The 18,037-nt window shown below is 44.2% G+C and overlaps 2 protein-coding genes across 5 annotated transcripts in view; one reads left to right on the forward strand and one right to left on the reverse strand.

Annotated features, from left to right (window-relative positions):
- LOC310883265 (uncharacterized protein) overlaps positions 1 to 2,318 on the reverse strand; it is a 32,997-nt gene extending 30,679 nt beyond the window's left edge. Inside the window, exon 1 of the mRNA XM_083803304.1 lies at positions 1,795 to 2,318. The gene's annotated coding sequence lies outside the window, so the exon portion shown is untranslated. The remainder of the gene's footprint in view (positions 1 to 1,794) is intronic.
- Positions 2,319 to 9,496: 7,178 nt separating this feature from the next.
- GOLGA3 (golgin A3) overlaps positions 9,497 to 18,037 on the forward strand; it is a 29,081-nt gene continuing 20,540 nt past the window's right edge. Inside the window, exons 1-5 of one of the 4 annotated variants that reach the window (XM_083803457.1) lie at positions 9,497 to 9,852; positions 11,603 to 11,959; positions 15,220 to 15,501; positions 16,371 to 16,483; positions 17,000 to 17,685. In XM_083803457.1, the coding sequence (XP_083659583.1) occupies positions 11,827 to 11,959; positions 15,220 to 15,501; positions 16,371 to 16,483; positions 17,000 to 17,685 (1,214 nt within the window). In that variant the 5' untranslated portion in view covers positions 9,497 to 9,852; positions 11,603 to 11,826. The remainder of the gene's footprint in view (positions 9,853 to 11,602; positions 11,960 to 15,219; positions 15,502 to 16,370; positions 16,484 to 16,999; positions 17,686 to 18,037) is intronic. The other 3 variants (XM_083803456.1, XM_083803458.1, XM_083803459.1) reach the window with 3 other exon arrangements.

The following is an 18,037-nucleotide window of genomic DNA, read 5'->3' on the forward strand; positions in this document are numbered from 1 at the left end:
TAGAATGAATTTTCTCCTAGCATAGCAGCACTGTCAGAATGTAGCCAAAAAAAGATAAAAATAATGAAGCCTACACAGCATAGTGCAGTCCTTGACAAGTGGAGAGCAAGTGCAACTTAATCAAAAAAATAACAAAAAGAGGGAGCAAGAAATGTACACACGTGTCTAATGCACAGATTTCAATGTCACATTTAGGAAGATAAGCAACAGAAAGTGCTTAAGTTTCATTCTGCAAAAGAAATTGCTCTTCATGTTTAGAGACTATAGGCAACATGTGATCAAAAGAATAATTGACATGACAAGAAGTCATGTCTGGGAAAGTAAGTGGGAGGCTGCTGCTGCTTCATTAAGGAGGCAGTTTCTTTTCTATGGTACCAGTGGTCAATACGTAACCAGTTCAGATATTGTCTGATGGGAAATCAAACAGTCCTGATACCAGAACTAGAGAACAACAGAAGCTGACTAGGAAACAGAAAGGGGAAAAAAAATCAAGCAAAATTAATAGAGCTTGTTGACACATTCAGTGTCCCACTATTACAACTCACACCCAAAGGCACACGACACAGCTAATACTTGTTCTGCCTCATGACTGCCCAAGCAGAATTAGAACAAAACTAGCACAGGAAGGATGTAATAACTTTGGGCAGCAATCAAGTTATACACTTTAAGTACGCAGCTGGATGAGGGAGTTGTTCATCTCCAGTAACAAACCCAAGAGGAGAGTAAACTTGCAGATTACATGATGCAATTCTGAGTTAAAAGAGAGACAAAAGACAAAAATCCACAACTGTACAATTCAATAGATTTGTGTGCACCTTTGTGAAGTTAATACTTAGTACTTCAGTGGCAAAAATGTGGCTTAATTAAGTTCTCGATGTAGCTATCTTCCTAGGATACCAGAGTGAGATAAAACATCTTCGTTTCAACCACAAAGTCATTGCTGTATTCGTATGTGCTGTGGCAGGGAGTTGGTGTATCAGGCTGAATTACAATGCTGTTTTCCACAGGGAAAGCAACCCCCCCACACTTATATATTTATATGTAACAAAAGACGTACATTCATGGAATATTTTTTTATAGCATAGTGGCTCATCCTTTGTGGATCTAAGAATCCCTAGCAGAAGTGTCAAATCCTGCTCCTATCAGAGTCCACAGGAAAAGTCCCCGCTGTGTCAGCGGGACCAGGACTGCTCACCCCTCTCAAAGCCCACAGCCAGGGTTTGCTCTGCAGCTGCTCCAAGTTATGGGGTGCTCCTTGCTTCCAAGTCTGCCTTTTCCACCACCGCTCTGCTTCCCCCGGGGCTCACCTCGTGGCTCCCAGCTATGCCAAGGTCCCTGTCCTGAGAGCCGCCAGGTACCTGGTTCACCTGCCAGCCCTGCTACAGACGAGGTGCACAAGCCTGGAGCGCACAGGGACAGTGACAGGGCACAAGGCGGTTGTTTGGCTCCCTTATGCCAGGCTACCGTTCCTTATGGATGCTTTTTGGGCGAGCGCTCCCATTTCTGCTGGAAATGCCGTTACATCGGTTACCGCGGGGCTTGCATAGATTTTGGCAATGCTTGCCGTCCCGAAGCAGACAGGGCGACTCAGACACGGGCCGTGCCGCCCGCTGCCCTTTGGACTCGGGGCGAGCCTCGCGAGGCGCTGCCGATCCCCGCCGCCGACTGGGCAGGGACCGGGGGGCACCGCTCCGCATCCCCTCGTCCCGGGACCGCCGCTGCATCCCCCCCGCCCGCCGGAGCCCGCTCCCTGGGACACCCCCCCCGTCCCGCCGGGGGGCCGCGGGGCTTTACCTTGCCTCCCGCCCCGCCGAGGCACAGCGCCGCGGCCGCCGCCAGGACCAGCCCCGCACCGGGGAAGCTCCGGACCATGGTGTGGGGAGCTGAGCCGTGCCGTGCCGAGCTGTGCTGAGCCGTGCCGGGCTTTGCGGAGCCGTGCCCCGAGCCGAGCCGTGCCGTGCCGTGCCGTGCCCCGGGCGGGCTCCTCTGACAGCGACCCCCTCCCTCCCCCGGCCTCCCCGCCCCTCGCCCCCTCCCCCGGCCGCTCCCGGCCCCTGCCCTCCCCCGGGGGGCACCCGCGGCGCGGGGCCGGGCAGGGAGCGGGGGTGGCCGCTGCGAGCCCCCCGCTCCCCGGGGGGGTGCCCGGCCCGGCGCTTTTTGTCCTCGCCGGGTGTGGAAACGGCCGGGGCTGGAGGCGGCCCGGCCCCTGCGGGCAGCCTCCCCCAGCGGCCTCCTGGGGAAAAGTGCCTCCCGCCGCCGGGGTTCGAGATGAGGGGCGAAGTGCGCCCCGTCGGCCCCCGGAGCACGGGCTTGAATGATCAGGGGAAGGGGAGACGGGAGAAGGGCCCTTTCCAAGGAGGGAAAATCCCTTTCCAAGGAGGAAAGGGAAGGACCGCTGCCAGGCACCCTAAGGAGCCCCTCAGCCTTTCTGGAGATCATGGCAGGGCAGGGGAAGCTCCTCGTTTCCGTGGCATTTCGTGGTTTTCCAGGTCAGAACCTCTCCTGTACCCTTTCCAGTAACAGACGCTGCAATGAGCATCAGCCAGCCCTATAGCCCCCAGCAACCAAAAAGTCTTCTGTCCTTGCAGGTGGCAGTGAGCACGCACTGATAGCTTCAGTTGATTCCTGTGCTCTGTGGAAGGAGTTTCAGTAGTTTATTTTAAAGGTAAAAGTTTTGGTCAAAAGACTGTGGTTTTATACTTGGAGCTGCTTTTATGTGGCTCAGTGACACAAACGCTCCCTGGTAAGCAGCACATGGAGCCCTCAGAGGCTCCAGCTGCCTGGTGTGTGTGGGGACACTGCCAGCCCAGGTTGTGTCAGGGTTTGTCATGCCTTCCCCAGAAAATTCCCATGCTGGCTCCTATTGGACAAAGGACACTGTCATGGCAAGTCCTGAATTCCTCCTTTCCCAAAAGGCAGGGATTCACTCGGCTTTCAGAGGACAATGTCATCAGTGCAAAATCCCTGGATAACACCTTCGGTTGGGGTCCAAGCAGGTACATGTAGTGAGCATGAAGCTGGAGGACTGATACCTGAGAAAACCAAGGGATTTTTGTCATAGATACATGGATGTGCTCTGTATTTGACTTTCCGTATTGTTCTCTTCATTGTGTAAATTGGAAGTAATGTCTTGAATTTATACCTTTTAGTGAAAGCGTGAGAGGCTGTGCGCAGGCACTGAGGCAGCAGTCTTGCACTGACTGCACGCTGACACTGAACTCATCTGGAATCCTGGGCTACTTGCCACAGGTTTGATGCCCTTTCTGTAAAAATAATGCTCAACTTCCAAAGAGGTGAAATAGATACCCACATAATCCTTGCAGTGCCTCTGAGCTGAGGCTGCCTGCTATCACTTATTGTACAAACCGGGGACACCTGGAGAAAATAATGACATGATTTGCCCAAGGCTCACAAGGAATTGGGGACAGGACTCTGACCGCTCTGTCTGCTCACTCCCCTCCTGGACCATGCTGTATTTGCTGGGGCAGAAATACCCCTTCAGTGGAAGGGCACATAAGCAATATCTTGGTAGCTAAATTGGGTTGTTTATCCTCCTTGCACTGAAGGAAGAAGATGCAAATAATTCTTTCTGTGGTCAATTCTTATTTCACTGTTTTCTTTTCAGGGCAAATTTTGTGTAAATGGTGTTCCCAGGCTATGACCTTGTCAGTCATTTACTGAGATTGCTCATGTTCAGATTTACATTTTGCTTCTCCTATGTAATATTTCTTTGAGTTACCTGTCAACTGAAAAAGCAGATGTATCTACGTTATGTCTATTCTGAATAAACACAAAGCCCAGGACACTTGGCATCTCTGGCAGGAGAGGGGGGTGTGGAGAGCAAAGGGATTTTTTCAAGCAGAACACTTCTGCCTGAAGGGCAGTTTGGTCTCTGTAGCACAACACTGTGGCGCATTGCTTTTCTTAACACTCACAGTTAAATCTCAGGGCAATGTCACCATAAATGCATGTTAAGCTTTCAAAAATCCCTGAAACAAGAAATCTACTTTTTTTTCCACATGAGGCTCAGTGTGACAGCAGTAAATACAGAGATTCCATCTGCTGTTTCCTTCTGTTAATGCACAGTTGTTGAGGACATAAGTCAAGGACTAGCTGGCAGAAAGGGGTATTCAGAAAGTGATTTTTTTTTTGTCATTTGGACAGGAGTGGAAAAATAATATAGAAAATATCCAAATGAAAGAAAGGGAACATGTTCAAGTCTAGCAATGCAGCTCTCTTTTTAAGGATCTTACATCCCTGTTATTTGGATTCTTTTCCAGGGGTCATCTGAGTGCAGGCACCCATAATCCTTCTGAGGCAAATAGGCTGCTGTGTGGGCTATGCTGCTGTTCCAAGCTGTAGACCTTGAAGTGTAGCACAGACACAAGTGTATGCTGATTTCTTGTGTTTGTGTTTACTCTGTTCTTGGCCTAGGAGTTTCTGTTAGTATGTCTGTGCTCTCTTATCTCGGCATCCCCTTGCTAGCAAGACCTGCCTGCACAACACTCCATCACTATGGCTTAGCAATGACTTAACACCCAGAATTCAGGACCAAACATATAGCAGTCTGCTTAAAAGTATTTTCAGCTCAGATTGGTTACCCTTTCAAACCATAGCTTTTGTGAAGATTGTGTTCTATATCTGTCAGCTCCCTTTGTAAGCAGGCAGTGGGACTCTGCATGGGCATGGGCAACTTCCCACACAAGGCAGCACACAAGAATAGGACCAAAAGATGTCTAATTACCTGCTGAAGGTATCAGCCATGAGGCAAGGCATGCATACAGAGCACATAGTTGCTACACAGCCTAGATGTGAGCTGTACCCATTCCCACTGGGCTGTGGAAGGAGAGATGCAGGTGCAACTCTGCACATCCTCAAACAGGCAAGATCAAGTTTCTTCCACACTCGTTGAGACGTTTTTAAGAAAGTAAGTGTCCTGCTCCCCGCATTGAGCCACCTGCTGAAAAATTCAAGGCATCCATGCTCCTTTAGCGAGTCCTTCCAAGGACTAGCCCATGTACTGTACTGTGCCATTCTGGGGGCTTCTGGGTTGCTGAAGCAAGCACTACATTGCAGTGGAACAGTGATATTTATGAAGTTATTGAAGTTAGTAGTTAGGATTTCTACATGCAATGGCAACACTTTCTTAACAAGTAGCCCCAGGCTGGGAAAGTCATTTGCAGGAGAGGAAAAAAAAAAAAAAAGAAAGAAAATTACTGTTCGCAGGCTGACAGCAAAAATCATTTATTGTGGGAAAGCTAAGCTTAAAACCACTAAAAACCAGTAATTTCCATCCCATCCCTCCATACACACACAACACACTCTGATACACGGAAAGAGAACTTTATGAATTCATTTCCTTAAGTATGTAAGGCATCCTGATACCAAAACTAACCCTGCTCACCCAGGGACAATATAGTGGAATGTTCCACAGAAATTAATGCAGCTCTTAGCAGTTTCTGTTTTTCAAAACAGCTGGTGTGACCAAACTGAATCCAGCTTTAAACAGGAGGAGGGCATTGGCAAGACACTCTCAGTAACAAGGCCTTAAATCTTAGTTTATTTTCTGTACGCAAGAATTCTCATCTGCAAACCTTCTGTTATACAACACTGCTTTTTATACTTTCCCAGGCTTCTTTTATGTAGAGTAAAGGTTGATTAAATCCCTTCTGAGTCCTGTTGTTAAATCAGACACACCACTGTTACATGTGAGTGTCTCCCCTGTTTATAGAAATGAGTCAGGAAAGTAACACTTTAAACTTATCCCTTCTAAAACAGACACACTGAAAATTGTTGGGGCAGAATGCTGTATAAATGCTTCATGTATATAAATAAAACATATAAGTACATAAAATCTAAAAATAAAATATTAAGGCAGTCTTTAATAAAGCCCATTTCTCAAGACCTGAGTGCTAGTTGCATAGTCTGTGTTTAATACAAAATCATTTTTTTTGGGTGAGTGGCTGGGAGAGAAGAGCCGGACGCCTAAGCCTGATTGCAGTCTGCCAGTAATGGAGCTATTTATATGTGGTTAGCACAGGTTTCTTTTTTAATGAAGTTTTTGCAGACTGAGTGACACCAAATAATAGAAAGATGTAAGCAGAAAAGTATGCAATAAGCAGAGGGAATTGGAACATGGTTCTGTCAGTGGTTAGAGAACAAGATCTCTGCTCAGGAATTATTTAGAAAAAACATGTTTGTAGCTATAATAACTGGAACTCCACACATGGGTTTTGTGCTGTGCAGAGAGTGCCACCCACTGCTCCTGCAGAGTATGGAGCTTTTCTCCCCCACCTCTCCGGCTGGTGCCGTTCTGACACATCCACGCACACACAGAGTTCATATTTTAGAAGCTGCAGCCTTTTCTCAAGAATGTTTACATTCATTACAGTGAGAGAAATAGGGTGAAATTCTGCAGCTCTTTGTGGATAGACTCTGAATTTAACAGAACTTCTGGTCTTTGCTTGGCCCGTCCCTTAAGGCATCAGAAAGGGAAGGGGGAGAGTGAGAGGAAAGATGTTTTCAGCTGAGGTTATTGCAGTGCATAAATAAAATACCCTGATGGATAGGTAATTCTGCAAATGGTCTGTCTTTACCTATTAATTGTTAGCTCATTTCTTTAATTTGGCATTAAACACATTTTCTTTCTTTTTATTTTATTTTTTTTTTAATTTATTTTTTTTTAATTTATTTTTTGTCAGAGTAAAGATGAATAAATCAGCCTTCCCCATTTAGGGGCAAGGCCCTGTGGGTTCCCAAATAGGACAATTCCTATTAAGGTCTGAGAGAGCTTGCTTGGAGAGAAGGCGGCAGGACAGCTTTGCAGGCAGCCGTGCTGCAGGGCAGAGGAATGCTGCGCTGGCTGCGGTTAAAGGACCAGTGCGCTACCTTCTGAGTTCTGTGTCTGGAGAACAGAAGAGCTCTCGGAGAGAGGAATTTCTGTAGACTTTGGGAAATGCCATTGGCTCTTTCTCTGCTGGAGACAGAGACTGCAGTGCACACAAACACGTCTCCTGCAAGTTTACAGGAATCTCTTCACTTCAAGGCCTCGTGTTAGTGCCTGATGATTTTCCCAACATTTTAAGCAACTACCATGACACCTCACTGTCGTGTTAAAACTTATTGATGATAGGTGTCTTTCAGTACGAAGGATCCCCTTTCTCCTTCAGGCAGCCTGTTTAAGCCTGCTGCAGCTTTGTGTCGTTCCTGGGTGGCAGCCTCTGAACTAGTGGTTATTTTTGTAGCTGGGGGGCTTGGTGCCATATAGCAGACTACTAAGTAAAATTAGAGATACTTTGGAGGTTTGCCCAAGCAATATATTGTCTTAGATGGCATGAAAATAAAGAAGAAAATGTAGACAAATATTCGAACTGAAAGGCTACATTAGTGTCTCATTAATTCTTAATTTGAGCTCTGTGTGGGAGGCAAAAGTCCTGCTTTTTATATTCTTACAATACAGACACAGCAAAAGATTGAATGAGCGTTAGACATTCTAGTCTTCTTCACCATACTGTCCTTGGCATCTTATGTGGAAGCGTATTTGGTGAAGGCAGAATAGCTGCTGTTAGAAAAAATATAAAGAAAGTATATCCAAATATACTGAAAGTATATCCAAATATACTTTTGTGTATGTTGTGTATTTTTTGTGATATTTGTGTAGCTCTCTTACTGAGACTGAATTAGTGAACAGCAAAAGGCACAATAAGTGAATTCAGTCATTCATTTCATCCAATAAATTCTCTAAGAAAATTATGCGATGTGCATACTACTCAACCCTTCTTGATCACGCTCATCTAGTCTGTATGTTTGGCCATCTCGCTTGCCAGCATCACTTGGATCCATGCTTACCTACTTTTCCACTTGCAAATAACCCTCTTCCTGAATTAATTTGTGAAGTAATGTTCTCTTCCAAATCTTGCCTTGGGGGCTACCTCTGCATAATGCTTACAGGAAAACACCCAGTTACTGCCATTAGCAATGTGTCAGGAGCCTGATTGACAGGTTTGTAACTGATTTCTTTAAACAATTTAGACTCACTGATAGTGTTGGTTTAACTCTCTTCCTGACTTCTACAAGTCAGACAGCCTCTCATCTTCCCAGAGAAACAGCTCAGTGTGTTCTTGTTCATATTTAGGATAATTTGGGCAGGTTAATAAAAGCAAAGAGGATTATATCCTGGATCATACCTGGAAAAGCTGACTAAGTATGTTTACACAGCAATTATATTTAGAGGGATAATACGATGTTGGAAGGCATTTTCATTATGAAAATTAAAAGGTTCAGAGAAAGGGGGCAATGATGGGAACTTTTAGAGAAATGTATGTTTTTCCAGCCATATTTATTGACATTTTGCACAATACAGAGGCTCTAGCAATGCCAGGTGTACAATCTACCCAACCAATAAACTCTTCACCAACCTCACTATAAAGACATCAGCTACTTCTACCAGTGGAAAAAATGTAGAAAAACAAAGCCCAGAAACCTAAGTGCAGAACGAAAGAGTTCTGTGAAATACCACTGTGATGTGACAGTTCTTGGTACCCATAGGATTTCTGGGATGCCCAATGCCAGCAAGATGCTAAAGCCTTTAAGGATTGATTCATGAGGAAAAGCTCATCAGGAATGCTGCAAACACGACGTAAGCAGGACATTTTACTGAACTCCCCAGACTCTAATCCAGTAAATGCTAACACTTCTGCACGAACGTGAATAAGACAGGTGAGATCAGGGTGCCTAGCGTGTGAAGTTAAATATGAGCACACTGAAGGATTGGGGGCAAAGGTGCCTCTGCTAATATCATAGTAGGAAATGGGTTGAAATTGGTGGAAATTAGTCACCCCCTCCTTCTAGATCAATGGAATGAGCAAATTGATTTTAGTGATATAAATGAAATGTGCCCCTGCAAAACGGCATACAGAGGAGATCAGCCGCTGAAGGACGCAAAAGGCAAAGCAATTGCCCATAACAGTGTAGGTTTGGGGCAGTTGTTTTCTTTAAATTGTGTATATGTGAAAAGAATAAAGAGCGGGAAAAAAAATATATGAAAAAAAAAAAAACAGGGGTGAAAAAAAAGCCAAACCCAGGAGCTGAGCACCGAACAAGCACCAGCACTGTGAGCCTGGGGCGGGCAATGACAGAGGGCTGGCTGGAAGCAGAGGCTCGAAGGATCTGCCGGCGGCATCCTGCCGGTTCCCACCACGTTCAAAGGCTCGGCAGAGATCTTGAGGACACCTCTGGTGCCTCGTCCTCGGGCACAAAACCGCCTGAGGCTCCCAAACCCGCTGCGGGCGCAGGCAGCTCCCCCGGGCACAGACCGAGGCGTTTCGAAATCTCTCCGGGCCTCGGCGCCTGGGAAGCAAGCGCGGCGGGAAGGGACAAGAGAAGCTGCAAGGGGCGCGTCGCTTTTCGGCACACATTTAATTTCCGAGGGTGAAGCAGGTGAGGGAGTAGGGAAGTCTTGCCCCCGCCGCGGGCTGGCCCTGCCCTCGCTCTGAGGGGAGGCCTGGCCCGGCTGAGGAAGCCGCTGCCCCTCCCTCTGCTGCCGGAAGGGTCCGTCAGGAAAAGCCGCCTCCTTTCCAGCCACCCAGCCGGCATCGGCCGCCTGCCCGGCTGCCCCCGGCGGCCGCGGCTCCCCGCCGAGGGGCCCGGCTGCGTGAGGGAGGCGGCGGCGGGGCGGGCACCGCGCCTGTGGAGGCTGTGGAGGCGGCGGCGGGTCCCGGCCGGGCAGGCCGGCGGGGAGGGAGAAACTCGTTGCACCGCCGCGCCCTCCTCCCCTTCCCGGCGGAGGCAGCGCCACGTCTCGGGCAGAGCCGGGCTGGGCGGCCCCAGGTCTGCGGGGGGCTCGGCCGGGAGGTGGGAGAAGGGGGCGGCTGAGGCGCGGTGCCCGCCGCGGGGGTGGGGAGGCCGGGAGAGGCGGCTCCGGGCTGCCCGCCCTGCGGCCTGAGGGGAGCGGGAGCCGCCGGGCCCGGCACCGCGGGTGTAGGGCCTCCGGTGCCTGTCCCTGCCTGCCTGGAGCCGGGCCCCGCTGCCCTTCCGAGCGGCCAGGCGGGCTGGGTCGGTGCCGCTCCGGTCCTCTGAGGGCACGGCTGGGCTGCCGTGGGGTGTGCGTGTCTGTGGGTGGGCTAAGGTGAGGGTACATAAAGGGCTTTGAATCTGTTAATGGGAATGGGTCACACAGGAGACCCTGGTTGTAAAAAGGTGCTTTTAAATCCCCTCTTAGAGCGAGCGCTCTTGTGGCAAGGAAAGGGCGCTGTTCTTGGTGGATAACAAACCCTCTAACGTCCTCTTGATTTGCAGAGGTGTGAGCAGTCTCTGAATCGTCCTTGCCTTTTGTCTGTGATTCCTCTTTGTCACTTGGTGTGCTGTCTGTTTGCCATGTGACAGCTGTTCTTTCAGACCGCCCTATTGTAAGCTTTCTGACACAGAAATGCTTTTAAAGTCTTTAACAAATTCCAGTGGAGGTTTTCATCTTTCTGTTCGGTGGACAGTTCTGTTTCAGAACCATGCCTCAGGTGTCTGGCAGCTTCACGGCTCACCTGTGTGGGCCAGGAGGCAGGGGCACTGATCTAGTCCTGTGTACCCTGAACTTCTGGTAGTTTCTGTGACACCCTGGTGATGAGCAGTGCACCAGGGCAGCTTGGTGCAGTAGCAGTTACACAAGGGCTCTCTGGAGGTATGGAAGGAATGTTGCTCAAAATGTCTGTGTAAAAAATGCAGCTAAAATATCTCCGACCTGAAATCCTCCCCTTTTGTTTTAACTGGGGATTTCTGGTGTTTCTTTAATAAACAGGAATCTGTAACATCTCCTAATCTGATTTCAGTTGTCAGTATCTATTTGAACAAAATTTAGGCAACTGAAGTGACTATTTACAACAGCTTCTATCAAATTGTATCAAGTGACAAGGTTTATAACTACGGGTACAATCTGAATGCCTAGAGAATGATTTGCAAACGCTATAAAAACTGTGTTTGGAAATCTTCCTCTTGACTCACTGTAGGAGAAGGCCAGCACTGGGCTGCAGCCTGGGCCTTGTTCTAACTGCCAGCGCACGCTGTAATTAGTAGTTCGGGCTCTGTACAGTGATAAGTACTGGTTGCTCTGCAGGCAAGTAAACAGTATGATGTCAGTTAAATAAATAAAAAGCCTGAATTCCCTCCTGCATTCTAACTAAAGTAATTGCAACTTAAATAGCATTAGGTCCTTGAGATGAAATATGTGGTATGAAAGTCCAGGCCGTGATTTACAGAGCAGAATGCTATTCTGAATGTTGTCCGGTTTATTAAAGCCGAGACCAAGGAAACATTTCTATTAAAAGGGACAGTGATCTTAAATCAGTTGTCTTGCTGAATATTATGTTGTTGCATTGTTACACTGGTGTATTAATGCAACTTAAAAAAAAAAAAGTGACAATAAAAATGCTGTTAAATAGATCACTTCCTATTCACAAAATCTGGATACTTTGTTATTGCCTCTGTTATTATCATGGTTCTGCCTGTTGAAGTTGGTGGGCTGGTGGATAATCTGTGAGTACTGCTTGCTTTTTTTAACTGGTATTTTCAAAGCCCTAAGGAACGTTTGTAAATTAAATACATTTGTTTATAGAGAATGCAGCTCCTTGCTGATTACAACTTTGACTGCAAGCTGTTTTCATGATCTCCTGGAATTATCAACTGTCTGCTGCACACCAACAGCTGAAAAGCTCAAAAAACTGTGCTCCTGCCTAACATCTCTAGGCTGTTGTTGCTAATGGAGAGAAACCGGACTTGGTAGTTCACTTGGCAGCAAATTTAAAAGAAATACTTCCCTGGATCTGGATCGTTTTTACCATGGACACCTCATCTGTCCAGCAGGACATTCTGTTGGATGATAGAAGCAGCAATGGGGTGCCTAACACCTCTGAAGAAGTCGTGGATTGTAAAGCCAAGTTGGACTTGCCAGTTACGAGAGATGAAATTAACAGTAAGTTATTTCACGTGAACTTCTCAACAATTTCTTATTTTGTTGTTTGGTTGATGCTTAAGGACTTTGTCCTTGAAGTCAGGAATTTATTGTACAGTGGTATGCAGAGCCATAGCCTTCACCAAACTTTCTACATATGAGAAAACTCTTCTATTTTAAAACTTATTCTTTCAAAACAAATCCAAACTGTTCACTTAACTACTGTTAGCCATCTACTGAGCACGTGCTTTTCAAGTGTTACTCTGTCTTCTGAAAATGTTTCCAAGAATGTCTATGTGAAGTTCTTTAGAACTAACAGTTCTGAAATAATTATTGGGGAATAAGCTTAGGAGTGGAATATTTTATTCTGGCATAAGAAATTATTCTGTTAATTCCATTAGGCAAAAATTAAAATGTACTCAAAAAGTCTCTCCAAACTTCCATAATGGAAGAGAGAGGCTGGCATCTATTCCCCAAATTATCTCACCCAAATTATCTCAAAATAATGTAGACAAGCTCTATAAGAAAATAATGCAACTGCTTAAAAGAAACTTAAGAATGTGCTCACACTGATCTGGGTAGATTACCGAGTCATGGAAAACTTCAGGCTGGAAGGCACCTCTGTGGGTCATCTAGTCCAATCTCTAGCACAGAGCAGATCTAGCTTTTAAGTTGCTCAGGCTCTTGTCCTGCTGAATTTTGAAAATCTCCAATGGGGGAGTTCAACAGCCTCTCTACTCAATGCCATTACTTAACTACTGTCATTGTGAAAATATTTATATTGTATTGAATTGAAGTTTCCATGTTTCCACTACAGATGTCTAGGGAAAAATTGATATATGAGGGTGTGGTGATAGGTGGGTGGAGGAGGTCTATATACCGTGGCTGTGTAGATGCACAAAAGTATACAGGGTCTTTATGTAAAAGGAACCTTTTTGTTGATATGGATGTCATCACGTGATGAAGTTGGTAGTCTTCCGCCCTACCCTGGTATCGCAGATTTGTCATCTTGTCGTGGGCAGGAAAGTGGAGTCCTAAGACTTTGTGTTTGTCGTGCTGCCCTTTATCACAATCGCAGCGTAACTGTATGATGATTCACTCATCGTTTATGAAGTCGGAGATCATACTTTCCTGCCTTCTTCCGTCTTGAGCATCGTGCAAACAATTGAATTGTGCCTTACAAATAGGTAATGTGTGTCTCTAGTATTTTCAGTCTAATTGCATCTCCTCCCCCACTGTTCTGACCACAGCTGTTTTGACACTAACTTTAGTTCAAGGCATCACTTAGATTCTGAGCGTCTCATGGCCTCAGGAAGTTGCCAGGAAACCATTCTTCTAGAATTTTGCTCCAGTATCTCTTTTATATATGGGTACCACTCATGGAAGTGAAGATAAAAAATAGAAAAAAGGTATTAACTTGATGCAGTAATAGCTGCAGTTTCTGAAAAGTGGGCAGAAACGATATTTCTCATTGTGTAAGATGTCATTATTTTTGTTTGCTTGTACTATTCATAACACTCACCTCTCTTAAATTTTTTGACAATCTAAGCTGCAGTTTTAAAATGTCTTCATCTGACTTATGTCGGTCAGTCGTTAAAAAAGCAATCCCATTTTCTTTCTTCCTTTGTGTCCTTGTTGTACCCATCCCTTCTCTCATGGTGAGCTAAATCAGAGAACTGATTCAGGGTAAAATGGCCTTCAAATGTTCTCTGTGTGATTAAAAAAAGATACCTGAAATTGTGTGAATTCAAAACTTAGTGAACTGATACGGTCAGGCCACTTACAGCTGAAAGTTTTAGATATATTTTTTTTAATCCACATTGCTTCCTTATTCAGTTTCCTCTGTGCTGATTCACTCTACAAACATCTGTGCTGGCTCAAGGGAGGATGTACCACAGAGGTGGGAACAAATGGGTAGCAGTGGAAAAAGTCCTGCTTTCCTACCTCTGACTTTTTCCCATATGGCTTATTTAATTAAAGAGGTATGCTTACATGTTCACCACGTAGACGAATAGCTTTATTTTTGAATTGTTTTGCTTTCAGAGGGCTGTAGTGATTCATAATGTGGGGGGGAAAGTTTAATAGCAATATGGTAAAGGACCGATATCTAAATCAATAAAGCTTTCTTTAATCTCTGTGATCAACTTCCTGGATACAGAATATTTGTGCATATGTGTCTTAGAAACACTTAAGTTTTGAGAGGATCTTTTTACTAATTTGATGTTTCTCAGTTCTGTTTTTTTCCCCACATCATAATTTTTTAAAAGAAAATGCAAGAAACTGCTTATTCAAGTCTGTAGCTGTGGGGAGAGAAAATAGAAGGAGGAAACTTGATTTTTCTGCTTGCAAATACTTTGATAAAAAATGCTAAATGTTTTCATACGTCTTTATGGAAAAAAATCTTCCATATATTCTGATGAGTTCCAGTCACTACAGTGGTATATGGTGTGTGAACAGAATGACAGTGGCTCTTCCTGTTCCCTGCTTGTTTGAGTTGTTTTACTGAGATTTAAAATAGTGCATTTAATGTTAGATGTATAGTTTTGTTGCAACAGCACTTTTATAAACATAAGTAGTCCCCAACCAAGTGAAGTGAATATGTGTGAGAAATCCAAAATACAAACCTATGAAGTGTTGAGCTGTTATTGCAGATGCATTTTTCATGATGGAAAAGAGGGAAAAAAAACACACAGATAAGTCAAGATAAGATTGGTATTAAAGTGGTTCTTGAATTGCCTTATAATTGCTAGATTTATTCTTCTAATTCATGTAAGGTTTTCTGCAGTACTTATGATTGGAGACATTTTCTTTGAAAAAATTTAAACTCTGTATAAAATACAGAAACTCTGCTTAGCCCATGCTGGGAGTTGGGCTGGTGGGTGCTTTCTCACCAGTGCCCAGAGGCATACCAAAGAGCTGAATCACTCAGCAGAGGCCTGCAGTTGCCACGTCTTATTTGTAGTAGATTGCGGCTCAGTGTGACACAGATTACATTACTTATATTTGGTGTAAAATGCTTCTAAATCTAACAAGATTTAGAAACCCAAGTGAGGTTTTGAAAATAATTTATGGCCACTTTTTTGAGATCCTGTCTGAAGGCACTATATTAAAGTAAATTAAAGGTGTTTCTTCATTTTAAAAGAGCAGAAGAAACATACTTTATAAAATTTGTTGTCATTAGCAATCTATATTCTTACAGTCTAAAGGCAATAGTGTTGGTGTTGTATTTATGTGGCAGTGTAAGGATAAACGGAGTAGCTTAGTGAAACTTTCTCTTTCAGCTACCAGTGTTAACATCAGTGAAGTGCCAAATGAAGAGGAAAGTCTGAAGATAAACATCAAAGTGGATGCCTGCCAGAATGGGCCAGAGTCGCTCTTCCCTGACTCTCCTATATCTTTTGATCCCACCAGCATTCCTCAGGGTCAAGAGTCATCCCCAGGTGTGACTGGTTTCCATGACAGCCTAAGGAAGTCTCAGGGAACTAGTGCTGAGGGCATAGTTCTTAGAAAAGAAGCTTTGCAGTCTCTCAAACTAAGTCTTCCCATGCAAGAAACAGAATTGTGTAAGCATCTGTTTATGATAGCGCCCCTGCTTTCTATTGCTGCATAAAGCTTTTTTCTCTGAGCCTGACTGTAAAATCTATAATATCATTTCAGCTTGGACTAAGTGTCATTTTGGCAGTAAGCTTTTACTTTGAACTAAAATTCATTTTCTTTCGGTAAACCACTCTGCTGCAACTAAAGCACGTGCCTTAACATTTAAAAATCATTCTCACACTGGACGGGAATTTATGTTTTCTGGGACTGAAGCTATTCTAATCTTCCTTCCTGATTATTAGAAATAATAGGTGACAACTTAAAAAAACAGACAAACAAACAAAAACACAGCACAACGAGGTGGTTTTAAGATAAGTAATAAACATGGGAGTAGAAGGGCAAAGCCTTTATAGTAAGGTGTCTAATGCTGCAGCTATCTTCAATAATGTTTTTTAAAAGCATTACTATTAGATAGACCTAATGTGATTTTACGAAGTAGAAAATTTATCTAATGAATAGTTTTCTCAGGCCTTTAAGGAATGAGTAGACTGTGTAGGTCTGTCTTAGTTTTTTAATTTCAGTACTACCAGAAGTGCAGAACAGATGAGATAGCAATAGTTTTGTTTTTGCTGTAGAATCTTTCTCTTTTCATATATATACTTGGAGGAGCTACAGTATTTGCAGACTAGAAAGCTGAAATACAAAGTCATTGTTAATGCTTACACAAAGATATATTAGAGAAGGGTATTCTGAGGTGCATGCAACGGGCTTTCCTTGTGTCCTTTGCTTAAGCATGAAGCATGTTGCTGATGGTAGAAGGGGCTTTTTCCTTTTGCATCAGATTTGCCTGTGTTGGAGGTTTCTTTCTGACTGTAAAGATACCTTTCACTTACAGGCTCAGCAGAGTCTTCACTCCCATTGGAGAATGAAGAACAAATAAGACTTCAGGCAAGAAGACGGCTAGAAGAGCAGCTCAAACAATATAGAGTGAAGAGACATCAAGAAAGAGTGAGTACCACATAACAGATGTTCTAGATTCAGTTGTTGATGGGAACTTTATACAGTCTATGCTTTAAATTACTGTTTGCTCTGCTTCAAATGTTCAGTAGCTTTTTTAAATGTGAGAAAACATTCATTTTCTTCTGGAATTGGTTCTCTGTATTGTTTCTCTGTTATTGCATTGGTAACACCATTTTTTTGCTACCTGAAATAAGAAAAAAAAAAACACAAATGTAGGCAATCTTAAGCTTAAGAAAACAGTTATTCGAAATCTGAATTCTTTAGTTTTCGTTTTTTCCTGTATCTTTCAGTTTTTAGACTCTACCTCGATTGCTTTCAACCTGTCTATATTTAGTCTTGATTGTTGCCATAGTTTACTCATTCGTGAAGTGATACAGAAATTTAAATATTAATATAATAGTTTAAAGCTTTATGTATTAAGTTCGACAACAAAACAAATCCTTGATGCCAGTTCAAATGTAACATTCTGAAATTTACTGTCTCGGTTTCTTTTCATCTAATCAGTCTACATCCAAAAACCGGCCCTCCAGCACACTAGATCCTGAGTTGATGTTAAATCCAGAAATCTTGCCAAGAGCTAGCACTGTAGCAATGACAAAAGAATATTCCTTTTTGCGGACCAGCGTCCCCAGAGGACCCAAACTGGGTAGTTTGGGACTTCCAGCATCCTCAAAAGAGAGAAGAAGTTCAAAATCTTCAAAGTCCAGTAAGATCCGGTCCTTGGCTGACTACAGAAGTGAAGATTCAGACTCTAGAAATGCTACAGGGAGTCTTCTGGCTACTGATTTACCTGGTGGGATGCTGAAGCAAAGCAGAAGTGGTCCAACATCAGTTGTTTCTGAGATTAGTCTACCCTCCGACACAGATGATCGAATAGAGAATTCCTCCTTGGCAGGAGATAGCATTTCAGAGATTGATGGAAGTGAAGTGGGAATGAGGCTGGATGGAAATGAAAGTGACAGCTCTACCTACAGCAGCGTGTCAGGAAAAGTGGTGTTTAACAGTTTACAGAATGCAGAAGGCAAACAGAGCATTCCATATACAATAAATGGTCAGAAGATACATCCTGATGCCATGGGGCAATTTCCTTCCATCAGTGAGGTTCTGCAGGCTGCAGCAGTGGAGCACCAAGCCCAAGAGCAAGAACTTAATGGGGAAGTACGGAGCCGGAGAGACAGTATTTCTAGCAGGTAAGAAAGATTGGTGGGCAGTGAGATGACTACGGTGTTATGCTTTTTTGGGATAGGCAGTCTGTTACTCTTATCTTTTACTAGCATTGGATCCAATTTATGTTCGTCATGATCAAATCAGCTTTTAACTTACGGATTCTAAAAGAAACTGAAAGGTCACTTCACTGAGTACCTACTTAATATATCTTTAGAGAAAAATAGTTTTGACACTGATAGAATGTTTTAAATGGTCTGCTAGCGATTGCTTCTATCTGTATTTGCTCCGTTTATTCACTGAATCACTTTTGCGGCATTGATCTTTAAAGCCTGAAAGTGTTGATATAACTGTCTCAAACAGTGATTTTTACTATGG

This window comes from Anser anser (genome assembly GCF_964211835.1).
Source record: "Anser anser genome assembly, chromosome: 18".
NCBI classification, from domain to species: Eukaryota; Metazoa; Chordata; class Aves; order Anseriformes; family Anatidae; genus Anser; species Anser anser.